Below are 14,869 nucleotides of genomic sequence, written 5' to 3' on the forward strand. Positions count from 1 at the left end.
CTAACAGATCTAAATACAGACACCGTAACCAAATTACGACACCAAAACAAGAACAAGCCCCAGAGTTACTTCCCGTTTGCCTGCAAACATGGGATCCTGGGGCGTCGACAGAAAGGCGGACAAAATGCCGACTCTTCGTGTCCAGGCTACGTCTCAGTCACTTAGCAATGAAGAGCTGGTCCAGCGTGCAATGATGGTTAGTCGTTGATTTTGTATCCGCATATCATTCTCATTCTGTGTGACTGACTTTGAGAAGGCCGACCTCGGTATGGATCGCATCAATGAGTTGCCTCTTGACGATACCCCGAAAGGCCATGTCATCCCGCCGCGTGCCCGCCGCGCTCCTGTCAACGTGGAGAATACTGAGGCTCTCAATGGCTACCGAGGTACGCTTTCCCCATCTACTTAACAGGATAGGAGTCAACTAATCATGATGATAGCGCTCGCAGAGACAGGTATGGACGATGCTGAAGCTATGGCTGCTAGACAGCTGCCTACCCTAGGTGGCCCCAACGTCAATCGTCCCACCCTTGGGGCTGGTCCAGCTAGAAACCTTTCCGAGAATCGCCGACCCAAGTAGGTGTTTTCTCTCCTCTGGTAGAAGCTTGACTAACGATAATAGCACAGTCAACTTCCAAGGCATGCAGACAAGCCAGAATGGCATTCTGATGCCTCCTGGCTCTCAGCTTTATCGGTTTCATTTGAAAGTTGTTGGAGAGCCTGGCGCGAAGACCACGGGAAACAGCATCACGCCTGGCACACCTTCCACGGCCAAGCCAGCTGCCGCAGGCTCTAGTACTGCTAGGGTCGGACCTACTGAAGGAGCCAACAAGCCCTTGCCTCCTCATCTGAGAGCCAAGAGCACTCAGAGCCTCCCAGTTGTCGCTCCTAGCACAGCCATCAAAGCCCCCACGCCAGCTTCGAACAACACTTCTAGTGTCAAGGGCAAGGAGAAGGAGACATCTGAAGATGCCACAAAGCAGCCTCAGTTGACTGACAAGAAGGGCTCCGATTCCTACTGGACTGGCCGTTGCAAGGCTCAGGTTCAAGGCAAGGATCACGATGTTCTCATCGAAATGAAGACCATCAAGTCTGACGAGCACCCCAACGGACACGCCATCTGTGTCATTGAATGCCCTGGTGTCTTCAACGAAACCCACAGCATGAACGACTACACTTTTGACTTTCACAAGAACCACATGTGCATCGTCAGTTTCGGGGCTTCCGGGTTGGGTTTACCGACGCGATACAGCCTCAAGTTCGATGACTCCGAGACGGCTGCCGACTTCATTCAGCGTGCGGACATGCTGCAGAGGGTGATCAGTTATCTCCGCGAAATGGCTGCTTCTCAGGATGAGGTGGACATGGGCACCGTCACCCCCGTCGAGCCGGCTGCCCCGAAGGCCGCTCCCCCCACCAAGGCCGTCGTCAAGGTCACGGAGGCGGTGCGCATGAAGAAGGATCATGGCGAGGAGGACTTAACGGATGCATTCAGCAATCTCAAGCTCACCTATGTCAAGGATTCCCCCATGTACACCACGGACCGTCCGCCTCGGGTTCAGTACAGCTCTGAACAGCTCTTGGGGAGACGCTCTTCTGCTGAAGCTCCTGCCGGAATCAAGGACATCAAGATCCCTCTTGAAAAGGACAGCCGAAATGGAGTCCGGCTGCCGCCTCATTTGCAGCAACCTCGAGCTTCCCAGCCAATTCGCGACACCCAAAAGGCCATCAACTGGATGTCAGGAACTACGCAGACACAGACAAGCACCGACAGTGTCTCGAAGGTCTCAATGCCTGGCTTGTCTGAAGCTATCAGCCACCACAAGACAGTCGCTACTACTGCGCAGTCCTCTGCCAGAGCTCAAATGCCAAGCAAGGAATCGACTGAGAGCAGACTTGAGAAGAACACCGACAGCAAGGAAGAGAACAAGACGGACAGTGGAGTCAAGCTGGAAGCCATTGAGGCACCCCAAACCAAGATCGACATTGACTTCGATTCCCAGATGCAAATCGTGAGCAGCATTCCGAAGGCGTCCATTGACAGCATCCAAGCTCCTGGAGATGATGCTGCGAAGGGAGTCGTGCCTAATGACACTGTCATTGAGTCGACCAACCCGGTCGTTACGGGTGCCGCTACTGAGATCGAGCATGCCCATGTCCAGAATGCTTCCCAGGATGTTCTTCCCAAGGAGCCTCCGATTACTTCCAAGACTGCCGAATCAGACAAGAGAGACGCGATGTCTAACGCTTCGAATGACTCAGCGGTTGAGTTCGAGGCTCCCGTCAAGGCTGAGCCAGACGTCACCACGCCGGCGCCTGCTCCTGTGCACAGTCCCGAGACCGCCCCTGCGGCTCAGCCCAACCCCACAGGCTATGCCATGCCCTCTGGCATCCCTATGCCGCAGATGGCGGCCGGTCAGGTGGCGCCAGGCCAGGTGCACTACGCGACCCAGATGCAGCCTCTGATGCACCCCCAGGCCATGATGCCTGGAATGTTCCCGACGGGCCTTGTTCACGCTGTAACGGTCACTTACCACATCAGCTATCCGAATCCTGGGGAGGGTATGGGCATGAACGGCCCAGTCCGCCAAGCTGGCGGAGCATTCTCGCCCAACGCAGAGCCGTTCCAGCCCAATGTTCAAGGTCAAGTTCCTCGCCATGGCAGCGATCAGCCTCGTACGCGTCGGGGACTGGGAGGCTCGATGTTCGCTACCGGCTATAGCGCAGCTAAGTTCCCTGGTAGCTTCACGGGAGCTACGGCCGAGTGAAATGGGGATGTTGGGGGGGAGAATAGTTCTCAGCGTTGCATATGGCAGTTGGGTTTAGACAAGGCCACGAGGATGTGATCTCAAGTGACGTTAAGGATGCAAGTCTCCATCGATATCCATCAAATTGGTTGAGCAGAAGTGTCGGTTAATACATGATGGGAAGGGAACAGAACAGGACCTTAACATAGTTCCGGCACGATAGAGGGTCGACAGCGAGTAATAAAGACCCCCTTAGCCTTGACTGAACAAATTACCGCAACTTTTTCATTCGTGAATCCACTCGTCATCTTCTCGACTAAGAACAACCTCGTCGACCTTTAGGCGGAAGTCGACAATCTCCTTCCCATTCACCAGATCGTTCTCCCTTGCCCTCTTATCAGCTTCCTCCTCATTCTTGGCAATACCTGCCTTGACATGTCTCCCTATCAAGCGCTTCCTCGCCACCTCAAAATCCACGTCCACGAACCAAAGCTCATCCATGAGCTTCGCGGCGTCGCTCCACGGCGGCTTGTCGAGCGTAAGGTAGTTCCCCTCGAACACGACGATGCGGTGGTACGGCTGGATAGCAATATCGTTCTCCTTGGGGTCTTTGACGGCGTGGTCAAAGCTCGGGGCGTATATCGGCGAGGAGTCGGCCTTCAAAGGTTCTCGGAGGGACGTGACGAGCTTGTGGAAGGCCGGGCCGTCAAAGGTGAAGGCTGCGCCGCGGCGGGCATGGGCTGTTTCCGGGTCGGGCATGGCGGAGAGTTGGGCGCGGGTGAGGTGGTAGCCGTCCATGGGCACGAAGGCTGCTGGCGGGTGGGATGTGCGGGTTGGGTTTGAGGGGTCGAGGGTTGAGGCGCGGGCGTTGAGGCGGTTTGTCACTATTTGGGAGAGGGTTGTTTTGCCTGGTTTGGGGTGTTAGATGGTGGGTTGACGGGGTTGGTTTAGGAGAGGGTTGTGGGTGGTGTGTACCTGAGCCTGGGATGCCGGATATTCCTATCACTTGGATATGTCAGTCTTATGTGGTGGGTGCACTTATGGAGAAGACTGATGGGATGAGTGCTGAAGCCATCGTGTATTTATAACGGAGCTGGTGTTCACTGGGCGTAGGAAGCTCCATGACCCGGGCTAGGTTGCTCAATAACTTGGCATGAAAGGGCGTAGACTCACAAAGGCGTTTCCCCTCAGGCGTCTTCTGGAACTTGTCCCATGCCTTTTCTACGAGCCTGGCTACTTGCTGCTCCATTGTGTACCAAATTTTGATTCCACAAACACAGAAAACTCTCTATATTTTTCGTTCGTGTATGTGTGGAACAACCGGGTTGAAGTCAATTAAAGGTTCAATGGGACGGGAGCAGGGCGGGATGGACGGATGAAGTTCAAGCTTCCACAGCTTTCGAGCTTTCTCGGCCCGCTAGGTGCAATAAACGGCCCCACTAACCCCGCCATGCGGCTTGATGTCATTTTGGGGAAACCGTTTCGGCAGGACTTGCTTGTAAAAAATTTGCATTCCAAGCATAATTCGCATCTTTTAGTTGCATAATCCCACCCAGTCCTGCCAGTCAGTCTCCTCCGAATTGCAGCGGCCGGGCTTCTTACGATTACGGATCCAATATCTTTTTAGCGATTCATCGGCGAACTGGATACCACCTGGACAAGTACGCGGAGACATCGGGGTGGGGTTCATTTTCATCGGACGCCTGTCTTCTCCAGAATTTGAACGCCAGCACTTGGTTAAGTCTCATCGTCGACTTACAAATCCGTCCAACCAGTCAAAAGCAACTAAAGAAAATCACCCCGAAGCCTCCGAAAGAGAATTAACAGAGTTTCGGGGACATTTACTCTACTTGACCCCGGATTCTACCTACACTCAAGAGTCATATTACACTCAGTGAGAGAAAAGGCAAAGATGTCTGACGAAGAAGGCGACCTCTTCAACATCGCCATTGACGACTCTGACGAGGAGGAGCAGAAGCCCAGAGACTGGCAGTCGGAAGAGGACTTTCAAGCGCTGAGGGCTACGTATCGGGTGAAGGTGCAGGACGGCGATGTGAGTCACTATTTCCCTTGCTTCTTAATTATCCTCTGAACAGAAACAATGTGTACCCCATTTTGTTGGCTTTTTCTTGATCATAAGGTACCTTCGAATGGAGTATGCGAGGGGGTGGTTTTCGGTCTTCGTATCCTTCTCTTCGTGTTTTTATTTTTTTATTTTTTTTATTTTTTACGCAGTCCCTTCGAAGCTCGGATGGACTCCCGATCAAAGCAAAGCCACCCGGGTTCTCCACTCGCCGGACCGTGGACCGCGGACAATCCCTCTATCTCGGCGTTTGCAGCAAAAAGACTTCCAACGAAATGAAGGATACTGACTGACAATTTCGATGACTGGGTGCTAGATCTGGAAGACCATCGAGCTACCGCTCAAGACAGAAAAGGCGAGCAAGCCCGTGCTACAAGAACTCCTGCACGCCGTGGAAGAGCTCTACTTCCTCCGCCGGTTCGGCGAGGCCGCGGCGTTTGCGAGGCGGGTCCTGGACGGGAGCGAGGCGGCGCTGGATAGGGATACCAGGGAGACGCTGGCCCGGTATGAGGAGAAGTGCCGGGGCCGGATGGAGAGATGAGGAAATATGTCTCCGTATGCCACCCGAGTGGTTCCTTGTCCCAACTTAAGAGTTCGCTTTGGTCGAGAAAGTACAAAGGCATTTTGCTGAATCACGATGAAACGGGGGACATTTCCATGTTGCGGCAATAAAGTTTGCTGATCATTTGTGAGGGGCCTATTATTTCTAAAAACACTCTAATTCTAGTCCCATTGGAACTGAAGAAAATGTCTTGTCTGAGGAAAACCCCCGGATGCTCTATCATGTAGGGATATTCCTGAAAACGCCGAAAGTCTTTGTACAGTTGAGGAGGTAAGACTTGTCCTCTCGAAACCCGAGTGAGTTGAGTGGAAAAGTCCTTCACCCCGTCTTTGGGCCTGGCCCGGAAAAAAAAACTGATGTCTGAACGCCGTCTAAAAACCCTTTTTTCCGAATCCTTTTAATGGTTATGCTGCCCGCTTGTTGAGAAAATATGTAAAAAATGACGAGGAACGCTGCATCATACGAGTGTCGTGTTGCAAACCAAGATGGGAAGAAGAAAGAAAGTCGTCGTGGAAGCGACACTCGTAACTTTCATCCCATCATCAAACCGCTCATGCTGCCATGGCGCCCTGGCGAACACGCATCTCGCGCTCGCGCTCCTCGGCAAACACCCGCCTGCTCATCGCAAGAACCATCTCGAACCCTTCCTTGCCCTTTTGCGCATTGTTGCGGAACTGCGACACGCACTGGTCCTCGATACCGTTCTTGATGCGTTGCCAGCCGCCGCAGAGGGCGGTGATCTGCGCGTCCTGAACGAATTGCGTCTGCGTCGGGCTGACGGGCTTGTAGACGACGGACTCCTGGACGGAGATGAGGTTGGCGAAGGTCAGGTTCTGGGAAACCATAGTGACGGTCTTGTTGGCCGGGTCGACGTAGGAGGTCTCAAAGACGTGGGAGACGTCTGGGTCACCGCCGCCACCGCCGACGAGGGAGGCGAACCACTTGGGGGCGGATTGCTTGCAGGTGATGAGGCGCTCGGTGCGGAGGATTCCCGTGGCTGGGTCGACGCTGCGGCCGATTGTGTCGACGGCGATTACGTGCGTCGTCTTGTCGTTCCACGGGCAGTATTTGCGCCAGTTTGCTGCTGAGACCTCTTCCCAGGAGTAGTTGAAGGTTACTGCGTTGGAGAAGACCTTCATCTTGAATGTGGTTTTGCGGTGGTGATTGGTATTACTTCTGGGTATCGGATTTTGCGGAGAGGTAGGAGGGGAAAGCTCGTGTGATGGGAGCGGGCGGGAAAGTTTTCTTCGCTATCGTTTATGCCTCTATGCTCTTCGAGGTTTGGTTTCGGAGGTATCGTGTAGGTGTCGTGGGTATTCGTGAATAGGAACGAGTCAAACTTGTTGGTATCTCGTTGTTTGTTTGTTTATCGTCAAGCGACAGTGAGGAGTCAAATTTCTTTCGTGTGAGAAGAATGGAGGAAGAGGGAGGCAATTGTTGATATAAGGGATGCGAAAATAATAGGTGAACCTTGCTAGTAAGGGAAATCGGACGGGGGTGCGAGGGAGAAAAAAACCGAGAGCAGCAGCGCAGCGAGCTTCGGTAGGCCGGAGGGTGGAGCGGGTGTCGTGTGCGGGTTTTTTAGGAAGCTGATCTGACCAATTAGGACGTGGCAAAACGCTCACCCCAAGGCACCGAGGCCCCCACAAGGTTTTTTCTCATGCTGGAAATTTCTCTGTGGACTTTTGGTGGCAGGTGCAGCAGCCGCATTCCTTCCCAGTGGCCCAGCCGGTGCCCCGGAGAAAGATGGGAATTTGGGGTGGCGCGTGCGAACTCGCAGCGAAGGGGGAAGCCACGCACGAAAACTCCACCGCAGGGAGCGCGCTGTCTGGCTCGGCTTGGGGCCTCCTGCCTCGCCTAGCTGCCTGTTTCGGGTATGGCGCGCATGGTCCGCGTCAATGGAGACGAGGGGGAAAGGGATCCTGGGATGGGGGCACCAAAAGCCCAGCAGCACCAGCACCTACCACGACGCGGGCACGCGGGCTGGCCGCCGACGTGAAATCGCTGGTTGCATGTGATTGGCCTAAAGGTGGATCCGCGAATGGGAATTTCTCGGTTCTCCTCTTTCCTAACGCCGTTTACTCGCTGCTGTCCCGTACCGTTCCCGTTACCCAGAGGAAGTTAAGCCGGCGAGGTGGGAGACTAGGCCCAAACTCTTCCTCTTCACACACACACACACACACACATGCAATACACTTTTCGCCCAGCCCGAGAGGGTGACGAAGAAGAGACGACGAAAAGCAGGTTCCCGCCAAGGCCTTTCCTGCTACAGCTCCGACAGCCGACCCGCGGCCGACGCCTCTTACGCTATCGGCTATCCGAGGTGGATATCGGATGAGGCTGTCATGTCCCTTCTCCGTGCTTCTGGACGCCGCCGATCGGACCCTTGGAGAGACAGAGATGCGCGGATTGGCGGTGGAGAAATAAGTGGACTTTGGAGTTCCTGTTCGCCGACCAGTGTGCCAGTGAACGGTGCGACAGACAGAGTCTCGGGGGGGGCGAAAAGGAAAAGAATGAGTGGGTCGTCAGTTCTGGATCGGCCTATGATCTTGCCGCTGCATGCTTCTGCTTGACGCCATGCTGACATGCCTCAGCCTCAAGTGGCGCAGGGGTCCTTTCCAGCTGTGGGCTTAGTAAGGCAATCGCTGGGTTCCGTGTGGCTCTACCCACTTCACCCGGCGCCCGTCTTCATCTGTAAGCTCCGATCGGTTTCCATTCCGGGCCCCGGGTGACGGCATCTGACATCACCGCAGCACGCCGCAGGTGGTCATACACGGAGATGGAAGGCCGTCGATATGCACGGCGACCGGCCCTGCTATCCATCGAGCGATCCGTTCCGGATCATTGTGTTGGACCTCTCCTCCACTATGACGAGCCCCGTCACGCCCGGCTGCGGGATGGGTTTCCGGTAATGGGGCCATCACATTTTGGCAGAAATTGGATAACGGTCATTTTGAGGGTATGGTGTAATCCAGACACCTCAGGACAGCCAGCTTTTCTATGGTATCGTGATGAATTTGTAAAAGACGTACTTGAGCACCCCAGTGCTGTGTGATAATAGCACTCGTGGGCGGTGTGCGAACGATGCTGATATGGCTTCGCGGGACTGAATTTTCAGAGATGGCTACTCGGCCCAAATGGCAAGGTCACTCGTCGTCACGAACCGACCAGATGGGCTCTAACGTCCTTCCTCCCATGCTGCTATGCCCGCGAGAGCGGTTCAAGAGCAATTCAATCAAATCATGCACACATAACGAAATCATGGATACGGCGGGCGACCTTGGATTCGATTGCTTGGATTTTTTTATGTATATCTGAACGATAGTCTCGATAAGTGAAAAGAAAACCCATGCCAATACCCATCCTTGGCCGGTTTCACCCCGCCTAATAATCCTCTCCTCGGCTGATTACTTCCTTCACGTTTGGCCTGAGCAGGATGGTCTGGATGAATTTGATTAGCGTGATCCCAGGCGAATAATGGCGAATGATTACTTACGTGCTCGAACTGAGCAGTGTAGGAGCCCTTCTTATCACACAAGGGCGGGTAAGCCTCGACGATGCCGCTGGCAACAAGGTTGTTCAACTGTTATTTGTCAGCGCATAGTCTTCAGTAAACGGTTGAGATGTCAACTTACACCAAGGAGATACTTGTCCTGTCCTAGACGGTCCAGATAACGCCGGCAGAAAGGCAGGGTGCCAAAGTTCTTGTTGATGACGTTCAGCAGCCTCTTGGCCGAATCTAACCGGAGCGCGGCGTGGCCCTCTCCACGCTTGGCGTAGTGAGACACCTCCATATCTTCCCTGACGTATCCGTTACCCGTGCTGCCAAACGTCTCGACGGCGAAAACATCACCCTCCTCCATCTTTGTCGTGTCGTTGCTCTTGACAATGGGCACACTCTTGGTGCCGTGGATGCTCCAGCGCTCAATCGTGTGACCGTTGAGGTTGCGGATAGACTTGACGGGGTACGTCACGCCGTCAATCTCGCACTCGTAGCTCTCCATGACCTCCTGGATGACGCCGCCGACGTCGCCCACGCGGACGTCGATGCCGGCCTCCTTGACACCGGCGTTGGTCGCGTCCTTGACGGCCGCGAGAAGGTTGTCGTACTGCGGCTCAAAGGCCATGGTGAAGGCGCTGTCGACGATGCGTCCGTTGACGTGCACGCCAAAGTCGACCTTCATGACGTCCTCCTGCGAGAGCACCATCTTGTTGCCGGCGTTGGGCGTGTAATGCGCCGCGCAGTGGTTGAGGGACAGGCCGCACGGGAAGCCCATGCCGCCCTTGTACGCGTCGCCCTCCTCGAGACCCGGGTGTCCCGTCAGCGCACGCACGCCGTCCTCGATGCCCTCGGCAATTTCGGTCAGGGTCTGGCCGGGCTTGATGTTCTTCTGCGCCCATTGACGGACCTGGCGATGGATCTCGGCGGCCTCGCGGTAGTCTGTCAAGAAGTCGTTGTTGAGGTTGTCGAGGTGGCGCTTCTCCTCGTTCGTCGTGCGGTAGAGGTTCTCGTCGCGGTACTCCTCCTCCTGGCCCTTGGGGTAGTTCTTTTGGGGGAATAGCGAAGACATGAGCACGCGCGGCGGGTCGGACTGGGCGGTCGGGGACTTCTTCTTCTTCTTCTTTTTGTTCTTTTTCTTCTTCTTGGCCGCTCCGCCGGCGGCAGGTGCCGTCACATCCTCGCCCTCCTCATCCGAGTCGTCGCTGTCGTGGTCGACCCCATTTCCCTCCGCGGGCTTCGCTGCCTTGCCGTTCGTCGCAGGCTCTCCCACTGTTGGAAAAAATCATTGATTAGCCTAGAGATCCGGACTTTACGGGCGAATAGCTGGTAGCTACGGCGATGAGCGCCATACCGTTGAGCTTCTTCAAAGCTTCTGTGGGAACTTGGGCAGCCATCTTGGCATACTAGATTTCGCGTGTGATGTGAAGTTGGTGGTGGGAGCGACACAGATTTTGAACCCCACCTGGTAAACGCAACTGCGCGGGGTAAGCCCCCGTAAGTCGTTAACCGGGGAGTTGCCCCCTTTAAGGGATGCAATGTCCAATCCCGTTTCACCTGGTAAGAGCTTTCCGCCAGGCGCGCTGAAAAAATATTCCCAAAACTCGGGTACGGAGGTAAAAGGCAGTCACCTGATTCGTCTGGTCCAAGCAAAAAACCGATCGTCTATTCTCAGGTCCTGGAGTCGCAAATCCCCAGGGGGCAATGGGAACAATGAAAAAAGCCAAGTCTGCGGCCAAGCGGTCCACCCCCCATCGAAAATCACCATGGGAGGCGCTTATTCTTGCAACTCCGGCCTTGCTAATTACAAGGTTCCAGACGCCTATTACCCGTGGGCTGCGACTAGGCTGCGGGTTGCACGCGGCAGATCGTGGTTCAAGTCGGCTAAGTTTGCTTCTCTTACATGTCACAACGTCATTTGATACCCTATTTTTAGGCTCGACTCGCCTCGTCTTGCCTTATAAGTGTCTCGAACCAGGAACATGCAACTTTACGCACTTCACTCCTGCATAGAACCATAATTGCCTCCAATGGGGTTTTACCGATTTTTGTTTCCTCTGCAACTTCAGTGAATCAAACCCCACGATCTAAGCCAACTTGAGCGAGTGACTCGAGGTAAATACACACTTGAGAAGACACTTTCAAACACAACTTTTGCCGCGAACCCGAGATGACAGCTCATTCTCCTCCTTTCTCTGACCCCTTCAAATAATAAGTGTAGTGGCCGCCGCCCACTTAGTTCACAATGCACCGAGCAGAGACGGAACCGCAGTCATGGGCGGCACCGTAGTCGCAGCATCTGCCGCTGGGCTACCATACGGCTGTAGGTATTGCCAGTCGTTGACCTCAGTGTGGCAGGACTTATGGTGACTTTCGTAGGATTTCTGTGGTAGAGTCCAAGCCAATGAAACATTGCCGTAATGTTGCATTTGAAAAGGTGTGGTTAACCAAAGATAACTCTCAGAAGCTACACACTGAACTAGCCAAGAAGCAAACATAAGCTTGACCGCTTGAGAGGGGAAGCCGGGGCTAAAACTGATGTCAGTCTGTCCAACGTGGACCCTTATAGATATCGCGGCGATAAGTGACAACTTCTAGTCATTATTCGCTGACTTCTTGGTTCTGTTTCATGGCTACAGACGGTCTCTACCCACGACCTATAAACCCCGCAGGAGGGCACTTGCATGCATACGTGATCCTCTTTACGCTGTTGCTTTTTCTCACGATCTGAGCAAAGTTAGCAAGCTGTGTCGAGTGCAGTTTGAGACGCCGACTAGCAGGAAAAGTCTAAGTTGCGGGGTAGAACACATGTGCCTTCACGATGGTTAATACCTAGCCCGCTCCCTTTGATCATGACTTGCAGTCGAAGCACTTTGAATCGGTCAAGTTCTTGGCATGCGCTCAGAAGATCATGGCCCATCTTGATGTAACATTAGTCAAACCTCAAACTGCTGCGGTGCATACGCAGTACAACGTGATATCTCAAGTACGGCCGAGTAAGCGCCATTTCTTTGCCGTTTCATTTTGTTCATGTATGGTGATGTGCGTCTAATTAGATCAAGGCAGTCTAGTTGCTAGTCACTAAACGTATTGAAATCGAGCTGTACTCTGAACCCCTACTTTCTCCCTGACGAAATTTAAAAAGGACTGAAGTCGAGGAAAAGAGAAAGTACGACAAGTCGGTACTTATCTATCAACGGGTGAGTATCACTCTATTCTGACTTGTAGTTGTGCTCACCCGTTCCACAAAATCCAGGGGCTTATTTCTCATTAACCAAATTTGCTCATTTTACTCTAGAACCCAATATCAAACCCTTGCGTTGATATGCTATGAGCCTGAGTAGATGATCAGCAGGAGTTCCCAGCCCGTTCCCGCCAGAAAATTCACCTATAAGTCCCTCTATGTAATTCTGCTATTTCAAGATAACCATCTAGACGTAATTACTCTTGAGAGGATGTTACTTCCGCCAATTAAGGTAGAGCTTAGAATAAGGGTCCTTCTTCCTCAAGATATCCGCTGTGTATCTTAAGAGAAGGCCGAAGATTGTATATTGATATTCGAAAAATTTGTCCTGGGAAATGAATTCTAACCAGTATATAATAGTAAACATAAGGCTGTCATGAATACATCATAATCCAGATATGAAGCTCCAATGAAATGTGTCCGATATCCCGCAGAAGCATCGTGGATATTCTTGACAGAGTCGAATCCTTGGTCTTTTCTTGAAACAAGAGAGAGCTAAGCTTGCGATTATAAAGGAAATTCAAGGCACGAAAGAATCACCTGGAAAAGGAGATCCACGCTGCCTGATGACCCTCGACAATTCAAACACTTCTACAACACAAAGACATCGTCAAGTTCTCATCAATCCAGTAGATGATTTGACAGTACTTACACCACATCTTATCTACACACCAAGCCAAAGACTCCAAAAATTTGAAGCACTCTCAATTCTCATGCTTTCTGGTGGCCACGTTCACTGCAGACACTTCAAGACCAAGCTGTCTACGTCTCGAATTTGTGAGGATTCCATCTTCGAGGCACCGGCTAACTACAAACCCTCAATGGTCCTAAGCCCCCACGTCCCCGTCCTCATGAGGAACTCTCACAATGGCCTTCCACGGCCAGAGTGTCGTCCCTCTCAAAGAAGACCCATTCAAAGGGCAAGAACAAGAGCTCACTGTAGGCTGCTAGAAGATCCCGGCTCCATCCTTCTGTAAAAACCAAATCCTCGAGTCCGTTCCAGGACTTTCCACTTTCCAATTCCATCGTCAGCTTATCTCAATACTCAAGGGAGCTGCCAGCACCACAACAACCATCAATATTCGATTTACCCACGCTCGAGGCATCATGGCAGACGCTCGCGGCAAAGACATTCAGGATTGCTGCCTCTGCGGCAAGGCTTGCAAGAAGGCCAGCCGCAAGGATTTCCCTTGCGGCTGTGCTCCCTACTGCACTACGTGCGCCACCGCCTACCTTCGTTCGTGCCTCTACAAGCCCTTCCACAAGCCGCAGTGCGAGGGCGTCTGCGGATCTCAGATGTCCGTCCCCGATACCTGGGCCCGCCAGCTGCTTCGCCGCGCGGAGGCTAGAACGTACTTCGACCTCGCCGCCGAGACCGATGAGATCCCCCGCAACGCCGCTCTCTACTGCCAGGACACCGCCTGCGGCCGCTACATCCCGCCTCGGAACCGTCATGGCGGTCCGAACCTTGACGCCGGCACCGGAAACGGCACTGGTACCTGCCCCTGCGGCAAGCTCACCTGCGTTCGATGCGGCGACGAGGTCCACCAGGGCATCACCTGCGAGCAGATTCGGGCTGGTTGGGAGGCGGAGGGAAAGCTTGAGGAGGAACTTGCGCGTCAGAGTCGTCGTGTCATGGCGCGTTTGACCATCAAGGAGTGCCCCAATTGCCACATCCCAGCTGAGAAGATTGATGGTGGCTGCGATGTTGTCCGGTAAGTTTTTCTCCATATGTGGAAATCATTACATTTTTTCTTCTTCTTCGTTTTGAGAATTTTTCTGATTCCTTTCCTTGGTTGGATGTTTAGCTGCACGTCTTGTGACAGCTTCTTTCACTGGAGCAGTGCGAAGTTTAAGGACCCCCGAAAGTTCGCCGAGGGCAAGTCTGGCGATGAGATGCCTGGCGATGACAAGACTGAGGATGTCAAGCCTGTCTATGACAACATGGAGTCTTTCGAGTTCAACCCTTTCGAGGACAAGCCCGCATCGAACGAGTCCGCCGAGGCCAACTCTATCAACGACAAATCCGCCGAGACCATGTCCGTCGATGAGAAGCCTGCCGACACCAAGTAGTCTCTCAGCGTGACTCGGTCTATCGTCTACAGGTCCCTCGTTTTCAGGAAAGGTAAACGCTTCCCAGATAGCTTTTCCTGTTGTGAAAGCAGAGGCAAAGATACAATGGAAGCTACTAGTATGCTTACTCAACCACTGAACGTGAGTACTCGGCGCCACAGCTAACCCCCAATGGCATATGGTCACTTCTGCCATCTTCATCTCGATCAAAGACTAACAGATTGCCTGCCTAGGACGATACTCAATTTTCACAGAGCTTTCTGGCCCGCTTTGGCTGCTTTTGGCAGTTTCTGTCTGACGAACTTCGAGCTTGTTTCCCTCGTCATATTGCTACATGGCAGTAGGACCAAGTTGCTTATTGGCAATGGAAGAATGAGAAAAGTGGCGGATACAGAGACCAGAGTGATAATGGGAAAAGGATGAGCTGAGAGAATACTGAGGATACGGATGGATCAATAAAGGCTCACGCAGGATCAGAGACTCTTGAGGACAGAATGGTTTAGTTGGTAGAAGTACCAGTAAAGTTCAAGAAGACAGATTCCCAAGCCCATAATTGCCTGTCCACCATGCTATACCCCAGTAAACACGCGCTCCTCCAATGCAAAATCAAAAGACCAAATCCCACCATCTAAGCAGAGAAGAAGCAACACTCCCCCGCCCC

General features: G+C 53.2%; 6 protein-coding genes across 6 annotated transcripts; 3 read left to right on the top strand and 3 right to left on the bottom strand.

Moving 5' to 3' along the window:
- Window positions 1-40: 40 nt before the first annotated feature.
- BDP81DRAFT_497272 (uncharacterized protein) lies at window positions 41-2,769 on the top strand (the record flags this gene model as incomplete). The annotated part of the gene is made up of 4 exons (XM_060595449.1): window positions 41-196; window positions 257-386; window positions 441-576; window positions 623-2,769. Exons 1-4 carry the CDS (start codon window positions 89-91, stop codon window positions 2,766-2,768), a joined length of 2,520 nt encoding a protein of 839 aa, XP_060450554.1. The 5' UTR covers window positions 41-88.
- Window positions 2,770-2,784: 15 nt separating this feature from the next.
- On the bottom strand, window positions 2,785-4,112 carry BDP81DRAFT_365269 (P-loop containing nucleoside triphosphate hydrolase protein). Its single transcript, XM_060586504.1, has 3 exons — window positions 3,921-4,112; window positions 3,723-3,752; window positions 2,785-3,655 (listed from the first exon to the last, which is right to left on the bottom strand). The coding sequence occupies exons 1-3, from the start codon at window positions 3,994-3,996 to the stop codon at window positions 3,033-3,035; spliced, it is 729 nt and encodes a 242-aa protein (XP_060450555.1). The 5' UTR covers window positions 3,997-4,112; the 3' UTR covers window positions 2,785-3,032.
- Window positions 4,113-4,659: 547 nt separating this feature from the next.
- On the top strand, window positions 4,660-5,371 carry BDP81DRAFT_389601 (uncharacterized protein; the record flags this gene model as incomplete). Its single annotated transcript, XM_060587286.1, has 2 exons — window positions 4,660-4,800; window positions 5,147-5,371. The coding sequence occupies 2 exons, from the start codon at window positions 4,660-4,662 to the stop codon at window positions 5,369-5,371; spliced, it is 366 nt and encodes a 121-aa protein (XP_060450556.1).
- A 572-nt stretch (window positions 5,372-5,943) lies between these two features.
- On the bottom strand, window positions 5,944-6,531 carry BDP81DRAFT_308244 (PRELI-like family protein; the record flags this gene model as incomplete). Its single annotated transcript, XM_060583437.1, has 1 exon — window positions 5,944-6,531. The coding sequence occupies one exon, from the start codon at window positions 6,529-6,531 to the stop codon at window positions 5,944-5,946; it is 588 nt and encodes a 195-aa protein (XP_060450557.1).
- Window positions 6,532-8,611: 2,080 nt separating this feature from the next.
- On the bottom strand, window positions 8,612-10,403 carry BDP81DRAFT_84484 (methionine aminopeptidase 2-like protein). The gene is made up of 4 exons (XM_060596377.1): window positions 10,246-10,403; window positions 9,028-10,163; window positions 8,889-8,975; window positions 8,612-8,833 (listed from the first exon to the last, which is right to left on the bottom strand). Exons 1-4 carry the CDS (start codon window positions 10,286-10,288, stop codon window positions 8,777-8,779), a joined length of 1,323 nt encoding a protein of 440 aa, XP_060450558.1. The 5' UTR covers window positions 10,289-10,403; the 3' UTR covers window positions 8,612-8,776.
- A 2,599-nt stretch (window positions 10,404-13,002) lies between these two features.
- On the top strand, window positions 13,003-14,208 carry BDP81DRAFT_445329 (uncharacterized protein; the record flags this gene model as incomplete). Its single annotated transcript, XM_060591942.1, has 3 exons — window positions 13,003-13,074; window positions 13,186-13,850; window positions 13,962-14,208. 3 exons carry the CDS (start codon window positions 13,003-13,005, stop codon window positions 14,206-14,208), a joined length of 984 nt encoding a protein of 327 aa, XP_060450559.1.
- Between the last annotated feature and the right edge of the window lie 661 nt (window positions 14,209-14,869).

The sequence above is a fragment of the Colletotrichum phormii genome, assembly GCF_030913505.1.
Source record: "Colletotrichum phormii strain CBS 102054 chromosome Unknown BDP81scaffold_2, whole genome shotgun sequence".
NCBI lineage: Eukaryota > Fungi > Ascomycota > Sordariomycetes > Glomerellales > Glomerellaceae > Colletotrichum > Colletotrichum phormii.

Coding starts and splice junctions, on each gene's coding strand:
- BDP81DRAFT_365269 (XM_060586504.1), bottom strand. CDS start 3,996: ATGGAGCAGCAAGTAGCCAGGCTCGTAGAAAAGGCATGGGACAAGTTC. Junction 3,753..3,920: donor GCCTGAGGGGAAACGCCTTT/GTGAGTCTACGC, acceptor GACATATCCAAG/TGATAGGAATATCCGGCATC. Junction 3,656..3,722: donor ATCCGGCATCCCAGGCTCAG/GTACACACCACC, acceptor ACCCCAAACCAG/GCAAAACAACCCTCTCCCAA.
- BDP81DRAFT_84484 (XM_060596377.1), bottom strand. CDS start 10,288: ATGGCTGCCCAAGTTCCCACAGAAGCTTTGAAGAAGCTCAACG. Junction 8,976..9,027: donor AGGACAAGTATCTCCTTGGT/GTAAGTTGACAT, acceptor GACAAATAACAG/TTGAACAACCTTGTTGCCAG. Junction 8,834..8,888: donor ACACTGCTCAGTTCGAGCAC/GTAAGTAATCAT, acceptor AAATTCATCCAG/ACCATCCTGCTCAGGCCAAA.